At 48.4% G+C, this 10,106-nt stretch overlaps 1 protein-coding gene across 5 annotated transcripts in view; it reads right to left on the bottom strand.

The window, feature by feature from the left end:
• Window positions 1–5,826: 5,826 nt before the first annotated feature.
• The window catches only part of LOC138983238 (plexin domain-containing protein 2-like), a 108,904-nt gene continuing 104,624 nt past the window's right edge, over window positions 5,827–10,106 (bottom strand). For all 5 annotated transcript variants that reach the window (XM_070356657.1, XM_070356660.1, XM_070356659.1 and 2 more), the window contains one exon: window positions 5,827–9,505. In XM_070356657.1, the coding sequence (XP_070212758.1) occupies window positions 9,407–9,505 (99 nt within the window). In that variant the 3' untranslated portion in view covers window positions 5,827–9,406. The remainder of the gene's footprint in view (window positions 9,506–10,106) is intronic.

The following is a 10,106-nucleotide window of genomic DNA, read 5'->3' as shown; positions in this document are numbered from 1 at the left end:
CCTGGAAATGGGCTCGGGCCGAGCCGAGGGAAAGATAGCATAAGCTATGACAAGGCGGAGGGCAAGAAAATCCCTTGCCAAGAAACTGGCCCACTGCCAAAAGTCAGGAAAGGATCCCGTGAGAAAGCAACCACTGACTCACTCTAAACCCTTGCCAGGAACTGGCCCACTGCCAAAGGACAGAAACGGACCGAGAACCACCCTGATTGACAGCCGAGATGTCTCTCAGGCAAGAAATGCGAAAGACGACCTCAGAGAGCCAGTAAGCTGTGCCCAGCACTTCTTCCAATCTTCTGAACCGTAAAACAGTCCGGAAAAGGACCCCAGTCTTGGATAAACCCGACCAAGTAGAGGGAAGGACAAGCTGCCCCCCCCCCCCCCCCTTAAATGGAAGGAAATGCTAATGGCCTGGAAAAGATCCGTGCGTAAGGTTGCCGGCTAAGCCCTGAAAAGGACCGACCCTCACGGAGACCATAAGGCAACCATGCCAAAGTAAGAAAACTTTGGGATGGAGTGAGGCCCAAAAGGCCGTTGAGAGAACAGTCAGCTCCGGAAGAGTGACCAAACTCCAAACCGGAAAGAGAGAGACGCCTGAGTATCAAGTACCAGGGTCCAACTCAATGAGCAAAACTCAAGGGAGACGGTCACCGGTCGTCCCCTGCCCATCCCTGCGAAAGCAGAGAGAGGGGTAAAAAAGGGGACGAAGCGACCTAAGGTAGTGCATAAGCACCGCAAATGCGGACCCGCAGAGCGAACCAGCCGTCAGCCTCCCGAGACCAGAGTTCTCAGTAATAGTCATAGTTGCAAGTGAAAAAGGGGTGACCAGGCCGGAAGCCCACCCCAGCAGAAATCGTCCCAACTCACATCATGCAAGCATGATGGAGAAGAGGAAGAGACGAAATCCGCAGTCACAGGAACCAATTGCCAAAGTCGCAACACGACAGGCAGGAGACTATAACACAGGCTAAGGCCGAGAGCCTTGCTGCCCGTAGGCCGGCCATTGCACCAAAGTACTCAAAGTACACAGGCACAGTAAGAAACCAAAAGTTTCGGCCGCCGAAAAAGATGCTGGCCTAGAGGCCGGCACCGAGAAAACTGGAACATTAGCTAGACCTCTGCCCAAAAAGGGGAGGAGTAGCCAAAAAACCTGAGAAAAAGTGACAAGCCAAGAATGACTTCTCAAACATGCAATGCCCAGACAATGCACCCTCAGGAAAATCTGAATGTTACTTCCGAGGCCAACTCAAGTGAACCTTAAGTTTGGACGAAACACCAGAACGCGTCTGATCGCTAGAGAAAGACAAAGTCAGACTCGGCGAAAGACAAACCTGGACCGAGTCCAGAAGCTCGTGGCAAGAGAAAACGGGGAAGCCCAAAGGCAGAAACCCCCTTTTAAACGGAAATCGACCTCTCAGCACCCATACGCTGGGAAAGAGAAAGAATGTCGAAGCCCGAAGCCACAAGCACAAGGAAAGCAACAACCACCACCTCCAACGGATGAAATGGCTGTTGCTCCCGCCGAGGCTAACACCCCGAAGCCCTAAGGCCGGCTGTTGTTTCAAAAACCCAGCGTGCCTATGACGGCTGTGAAAGAAACAATCTCACCTGAGCTGAGGACGTAGGCCGCTTAGGCTGAGTCCGCTTAGGTATAGCCTGCTTAGGAGCGGCCTGCTTTTGCTGCTTTCAAATTGAAGCTCAAAAGAAGGGAACCGCTGTTCTCTGTTGGTCTCAATCCCCTGCTTCTGGCATGAGAGGCCAGGCTGCCGGAGAGAGACCGTCCACCAAGGATGACGAACTGAGAATGTTCCTTGTCGACTCCTCAGAAAACCGGGAGTGGGCAAGAAACAAGTCCCTTCCGCACGAGACCGCATGGGAATAGTGCAGAGAGGACAGCCTCATCTGTGCCTCGTTCACCCTTGTAAGTGTGGAGAGAAGTGAGACACTTCCTCCGCGTCCTGCCCTTTACTAAGGGGAAAGGGCGCCAAGGAATCTGCCAGAGCGCAAGGAAGCGCCCGCAGGAGAGCCTCGGAAATGGAACTGAGTTCCGAAAGTTGTCAGCCCCCTTCCTCAGAGAATAGGAGATTCTGCCCATAGAACGGCAGAACCGAATCCTTCCTCAACGGCTTCGTAAGAAGCGAAGAAGTTCCGGCGTGACCGGAAACGGTGCACGCGGACGGGGAAAGGCCAACAGGCGGCGACGAGACGACCTTGGCCAAGGCAACTTCCTCTGGTCCGCTAAGGGCACGAAGGAGGAAGCCTGCGCAGGAGCGGCAAGGTATTCCGATGCCAGCTCCGAAGCAGAACCCTGAGGAACCAGCAACGAAACCGACGCCGGAGGCCACCCCCTGTCGAAGAGGGGGGCTCGGCGAAAAGGCAAAAAGGCGAAAAGCTACTAAGGGCGATTCTTCAAACCAGAAGTAGCTGCTTCCTCTTTGCCAACCGAAGTCCTTCCTGTTGGCAATCGATTGTGCTCATTCCCTAACTGAGAGGAGGATGAGAGGGACCAAAAACCAAGGAAAGTGGGAGAGAGGAGCTAGCGGCCACCACCTGAGTGTGTGGATGCTGCTGTCCCAACAGAGGCAAGAAGCCTGTATGCCCATAGGGCAAGCCTTGTTCGAAATTCACCGGCGACCAAACGGAAGCAGCGGGAACTGAACCGGAAAATCCGGGAGGAGCCGGAAGTGCGGCAGCAACAGCAGCGCTATGCCAGAGCTGGTGCTGAGCCACCTACGAGCTGAAGCTCGGAACCCAAAGGTAGGCCGTAGGCCAGAACCGGAAGTGACAGTAACCTGTGCACTACCCGCTTGACCTACCCTCCTGCCAAGGCCGGAAGCGAAGCTGCCGGAAATGGCTGCCGTGCAAAGGGCAAAGCTCAAACCGGAAAGGGCCATGGGCTGCCCACACACCGATGAACTAACATTTCCAGCCGGAGCCGGAAGAGAAGCTGTCGCGGACGACAGCTTACGTATAGCGCAGCTCAAGCCGGATGGGATCATTATTTGTCCACGTTCCAACGAGGCACTACTTCCGTGAACCGGAAGTGCCGCTGTCGCGTACGACTGCCGACGTAAGGCAAGGCTCAAACCGGACGTGACAGTAGCCTGTGCACTAGCCAGTGACCCTACACTTCCGGTCGGAACCGGAAGAACAGCTGTCGCGGGCGACCGCTGTCATAGGACAAGGCTCGAACCAGACGTGACAGTAGTCTGTGCACTAGCAAGTGAACCTCTACTTCCGGCCGGAGCTGGAAGCGGCTGCCGCGAACGACTGCTGACGTAAATTCGGAAGCTGGCCAGAGCCGCCGAAGGCAGCTGCTCCTCGTACACGGACCCGAAGTCCGAAACGCCACCTGAAGGGGACGGCTCATAGCCAAAAGAACCCGACAAATGACGCTGCGAGGGAAGGCCGTAAGCCGAACGCCCATCCTGTTGGCCATCGATGAAACTCTCACCCCTGACTAAGAGGAAGATGAGAGTCACCAACGACCGAAGGCAGCTGAAGAGAGGAGCTAGCGGCCACCACCGAAGTGGGTGGCTGCTGCTGTCCCAACAGAGGCAAAAAGCCTGTGTGCCCAGGAGAACCACCGTATTCGAAATTCACCGGCGACACAACGGAAGCAGCGGGAACCGAACCGGAAAAGCCGGGAGGAGCAGGGAGTGCAGACGCAACAGCAGAACTATGCCATAGCTGGTGCTGAGGAGTCTGCAAGCCACAACCCGGAAGCCCTAGGCCGGAACCGGAAGTGACAGATGACTGTGCACGACCCGTTTGACCTACATTTCCTGCCCAGGCAGGAAGAGCAGCTGCCGGAAACGGCTGCTGTAGCAGGGCAAGGCTCGAACCGGAAGGGACCATGGGCTGTCCGCGAACCAGTGAACCAACACTTCCGGCCGGAGCCGGAAGCGAAGCTGCCGCGGACGGCTGCTTACGTAATTCGTAGCTCAAACCGGCAGGGACCATGGTCTGTCCGCTGTCCAGTGAACCACTACTTCCGGCCGGAGCCGGAAGGGAAGCTGCCGCGGACGGCTGCTTACGTAATTCGTAGCTCAAACCGGCAGGGACCATGGTCTGTCCGCTGTCCAGTGAACCACTACTTCCGGCCGGAGCCGGAAGGGAAGCTGCCGCGGACGGCTGCTTACGTAATTCGTAGCTCAAACCGGCAGGGACCATGGTCTGTCCGCTGTCCAGTGAACCACTACTTCCGGCCGGAGCCGGAAGGGAAGCTGCCGCGGACGGCTGCTTACGTAATTCGTAGCTCAAACCGGCAGGGACCATGGTCTGTCCGCTGTCCAGTGAACCACTACTTCCGGCCGGAGCCGGAAGTGCAGCTGCCGCGGACGGCTGCTGCGAGCACATACCTTGTGACGACCGTATCCCAAAAGGGACCTGCTCAGGTGCACTCCCGCAAGCGGTAGCCACCGAGCGCCGGCCGAGAAGAGAAACGCCTCCCTGTTCACCGCCTCCAGCACCAACGCCGAAGCCAGCAGGCTGGACAGGTGATCCGGAAACAACAGGAACACAGGAAGCCAACGACCGAGGGTCGCACACCCCCGGGAGGGAGGCAGAGCTGGAAACAAGGTCCGTCCACGCCATCTCAATTTCTGGAAGCAAAGAGGACAAAAGGCTAGCCACAGACGTGGTAGCGGTAATGCCCGCCGCCCGCGAGCCAGACGAAGTTTCCTCCGGCGCCGAAATGGGCACCGAAAAAACGAAGTTAGTCTTCGGGTCAGAAACGTGAACCGTGGGGTTCCTAGCCGAAGAAGTAGAAGCCGAGGGCTTAGGTTTGCCAGGGCCTATGCCCTTACTCTCGGCCTTAGCTGCTCGCTTTTTTTCTCACTATCAGACATGCTGTCACGCGAGAAAACAAACTACTGAAAATACACAAGTCTCTAGGACGTTAAAACTTCAGCAGAATAAACTAGCACAAAGTACAAGTTACAAGCAGGTAAAAGTGCTACTGGTCGACGCTAAAAGTCCGAGCACGGACCCAAACTAACCAGCAAAATACACCACGTGTAAGCGAAAAATGGCGACCAAAATGGCGGCCACAGCAACAAACTACCGAGCAAAATTCACAAGTCCGCGGACGAGAAAATTCTCAGCAGAATGGCAAAGCAAACAACAACAAAATGGAACAATCTCACCGCTAGAAACAGCTATGAGCAGACGGGGAGCCGAGGCTGGTGGGTGTCAAGCAGACAGCAAACAACAGCCTAGGAGCGAAATCAAGCACGACCTGTCTCTCTGGCTGAAAGATGTCGAAAGAGGGTGTCTCGTATTGGGTACGAGAGCTGTGGCGTGATGCACGCTACGGGAGGCAACCCAGGGTAGCAAGCTTGCTACTTTTTTGCTTGGGTTGCTTCCCTTATACTATAGACGGGATAGCGTTTTTTCAGTCTACCTAGCATCTCGACTGCGTCAATGCTAAATATGTGACTCGGAGTAAGAATATGTAATTTAATAAGTATTACAAGAGGGCAGACCTGTTCAATATTTGTTTTTCCCCGTAGTTATCACAGAAGTCTTGTCACAGATTTACAAAAGAGAGAGAGATTTTTGTGGTGTCGGGTATATGTACAAAAGGGTACCATCCGGGGATCCAGGGCGACCAACCATCTCCTTTCAACAGTCGCAACTAGTACGAATACGACGTCAGATCCGATTTCTGGCATGTGGATCACAGTTCACTTTCTGCTCCCAAATTCAATGTTCCACTGCGAAGCCGACAGAATTGGATGAATGATATTTATTGCGACTACAGCTATATAGTCACCACAAACAACAACAGTGCATGCTCCACCATTCAACATTTTACTTTAAATCTGCTAGAATTTAATGAATATTTATTTTGATCTTGGAGTCAAGCCAAAGAAACATAAGAAGAAGAATGGATACACAATCTCATATTTGTAAAAAGTTTAATATAAACAGTCTTTACATTTTGGAAAAACTTGTGGAATGGAATATAGGCTGACCGAGACAAGTTGGACATCTCCAAACAGATCTTTCTTTTCTTTCTTTATTTGGTGTTTAACGTCGTTTTCAACCACGAAGGTTATATCGCGACGGGGAAAGGGGGGAGATGGGATAGAGCCACTTGTCAATTGTTTCTTGTTCACAAAAGCACTAATCAAAAATTTGCTCCAGGGGCTTGCAACGTAGTACAATATATGACCTTACTGGGAGAATGCAAGTTTCCAGTACAAAGAACTTAACATTTCTTACATACTGCTTGACTTTCTTTATTTGATGTTTAACGTCGTTTTCAACCACGAAGGTTATATCGTGACGGGGAAAGAGGGAGATGTGATAGAGCCACTTGTCAATTGTTTCTTGTTCACAAAAGCACTAATCAAAAATTTGCTCCAGGGGCTTGCAACGTAGTACAATATATTACCTTACTGGGAGAATGCAAGTTTCCAGTACAAAGGACTTAACATTTCTTACATACTGCTTGACTAAATTCTTTACAAAAATGGACTATATTCTATACAAGAAACACTTAACAAGGGTAAAAAGAGAAACAGAATCCGTTAGTCGCCTCTTACGACATGCTGGGGAGCATCGGGTAAATTCTTCCCCCTAACCCGCGGGGGGTACTGCTTGACTAAAATCTTTACAAAAATCGACTATATTCTATACAAGAAACACTTAACAAGGGTAAAAGGAGAAACAGAATCCGTTTGTCGCCTCTTACGACATGCTGGGGAGCATCGGGTAAATTTTTCCCCCTAACCCGCGGGGGGTTCCAATCAGATAATTACCTGAAAAAAAACAAAGGGGAAAAATATCCGCAATGGCGACTAAAGCTTGAACCAGATACATGTACTCAAATTTATTCATTTATTGTAAATGTTCATGAATCTTCTTCCATATACTTTGAAATCAGCCAGTTTGTTAACCTTATGATGACTTTGTGTAGTTGGGTCAAGGAGCTGGCGATCACATTAAACCACAAAATCACACAGACGCTAGAGTACTCGGAATTACCGACAAGCCTCATGTTTAACACAGGATTTGCATCGAACATTACGCAAAGCACACATTTAATATCAGCTATGTATATATAATCATACATGTTCACACATCAAGGTAATCATTAAACAGCAAATATGGTAAAGTTGGTCTGGTTATCATTGATGAAAGTTGTACACAACTGGCAAAAAAACACATGCCTTACAAACATATTTCATTTCTAAATAATCTTGAAATAATTCAGTTGTGGTTATAGTGATAATTCCATTGTACTAGTTTGATCATAGTTATAATGTATCAGTAGTTAAGTAGGTCACCAATGGGAAATAAATTATACCACCCGACTGTCTTAACCCTTTCATGACGGGCCACGAGTTTACTCGGGTCCCACACACTGCTCTACTGGACGGGCCACGAGTATACTCGGGTCCGACGGAGTGTTCCAGTTCCTTTCCCATTCCGATTTTTCACAGTGGCCAAAGGGAAATAACTGCGCTAAACTTCCTGCTGAAGCCTCGTGGGATGTTGTCGGCACATGTTGGTGGATTTGCGATCGTTTTTTGTATACTTTTGAAGGAAATATGGCAGAAAAGCCGGCACGTCAACTTCGTCGTACATTCACTACACATGAAGCGATTCAGGAACTGTTTCTAAACAGTGATAGCGATGGAGATTCGGACTTTGTTGTTGATGAAGCAGACCGAAGTGAGTCGAGTGACGATGAAGATTTCTTTGTTCCACAACCAAGTACATCTACTGAGCGATTTTGTGGTCGTACATACGGTACAACGTACCCCACCCCAACCCCAGAGCAGAGGTGTGGGCGTGGTCCAAGGTGAGAGAGTGTCTCTGCATTTAAAGAGCATTACTGTTACAATGTACAGTACAATGTTGTGTGTGGTGGGGGTTTGTGTGTGTGTATGTGTGGTGTTTTGTGTGGTGTTTTTTTTGTGTGTGCGTGTGTGTGTGTATTTTTTGGCAATTTTTTAAAACGTGGTACCCATTTTTGACAAAATATCAGGAAATTAATTCAGTCCAGGGAGAGTAACTCTATCAGAAAAATACAGTCATGAAAGGGTTAATACGACAGTTGTTAAACAATTGGAACAATCTAAAGCATAGATTGTTTTTGTTTTGTTTTGTTCGTTGTTTCAAATTTCACTCACTTATGACCAAACCGGCACACTTTTTGTGGTTTTATTGCTGTTATTTCTCTGTATAATTTTGTTTTACTGACAATTCCGTTGATGAAGAAGAAGAAGAGAAAATCGTGTATCATGTACCTTTAATAGAGAGAGAGAGAGAGAGAGAGAGAGAGAGAGAGAGAGAGAGAGAGAGAGAGAGAGAGAGAGAGAGAGAGAGAGAGAGAGAGAGAGAGAGAGAGAGAGAGAGAGAGAGAGAGAGAGAGAGAGAGAGAGAGAGAGAGAGAGAGAGAGAGGGAGGGAGGGAGAGAGAGAGAGCCAGCGAGCGAGAGGGAGAGAGAGAGAGAGAGAGAGAGAGAGAGAGAGAGAGAGAGAGAGAGCGAGCGAGAGGGAGAGTGAGAGAGTGAGAGAGAGAGAGAGTGAGAGAGAGAGAGAGAGAGAGAGAGAGAGAGAGAGAGAGAGAGAGAGAGAGAGAGGGTAACTGATTAACTCTCAAGTAAACATATATTCCAGGAGCATTATGAAACCGTTTAACTGAGCAGAGGAAAAAGATTCCTTCCTGTTATAAAGGCAATTAATACACACTGCACATACCAAGACAATTAAAAAACCCACAAAAACTAACAAAAATCGCACACTTATTTTGTATGCAATATAGGGAATGATGTCATTACTCATGTCACCCAGTAAATACAAAATTCACAAACTGAGACAAGTCATCAATACAAACAAACACATACTTCACACACTCCCACACAAGAGAGTTAAGTACGATTTCATGTTGTAAAAATGATGTGTATTAACTGCACACGTTCACTCATTTCCTTTGAGGGAGATTACTTTAACAGGAATGGGAATGTAAAAAGTACAGGTAGATAATTTCACATATTGCATTGGACAAAATAGAACTGCAAACTATCAGAAAAGATGAAAAAAGGAGATTTACTATTAAATAAATATCAACCAGAATAAAGTATTTGCTCCAATGTAAACACTGAAGTTGTGAATTTTTTTCTTGTTGTGCACAGCTATTCACTTTCTGCTTGCTCTTATGTAACAAAAACCTTCAAAACGTAAAAATCTCACCATGTCAGTTCTATCAAAAAAGGCAACCATGCATTTCTCCATTAAAAATATGTTAAAACAAAACCCAGAGAGCTTTCACATTGCTCCAGGCAGACAATATTTGAGAAATGTTTGAGGCAGGTGAAGAATCAGACGGTATGTAGCATGGACAGAACAGAGGCCGATGAGCATCACCAGCCTTCACAGCTGTTCTACGCTTTCTCTCATGCCTCCGTCTCACACGCGTATTTGGTGCCAGCCGGCGTGCTCTTTTTCCAAAACTTCATGCTGGCCAGTTTGGCTTTCATCTGACTGGGCCGATGCTGGAACAAATAGGGGGAAAAAGATCAGGTAATTTAGATATTTTGTATATTACATGCAGCATACTTTTTTGTTGTTGAAGAGCTAAGGTTATCTGTTATCTAGACCCTCTGAATAATTATACCACTCAAAGCTCACTTTGAAAATTATGTACAAGTGACAAATAAAATCTGGAATATATACCAATGAGGTTTTGTCAGTAACATGTACACACTCATGCAACCACACACACGCATGCACACACACACACACACATACACACACACAAATGCATGCATGCATGCATGCACGCACACACACACACACACACACTTTAGAGAACATTTTCAAGGATATTTTTCAAACCTTGCACAATAAAATATTTCTACTGCCAATGTGTGTGCATGCCTGTGTGTGTGCATGCCTGTGTGTGTGTGTGTATGCCTGTGTGTGTGTGTGCCTGTGTGTGTGCATGCCTGTGTGTGTGCATGCCTGTGTGTTTATTGACTGATCTTATCCCTTTTTCTGATTTCCTCACTCTCCCGAAAATACACAATACCTCTAAACCCAAACACAGCAAAACAATACAACCACAAAAATTGGCTGACTGGCCAGTAACCAAAC

The sequence above is a fragment of the Littorina saxatilis genome, linkage group LG12 (assembly GCF_037325665.1).
Source record: "Littorina saxatilis isolate snail1 linkage group LG12, US_GU_Lsax_2.0, whole genome shotgun sequence".
Lineage (NCBI taxonomy): Eukaryota > Metazoa > Mollusca > Gastropoda > Littorinimorpha > Littorinidae > Littorina > Littorina saxatilis.
Note: the sequence above shows the minus strand (reverse complement) of the source record. Positions and strands in the feature narration are given on the sequence as shown.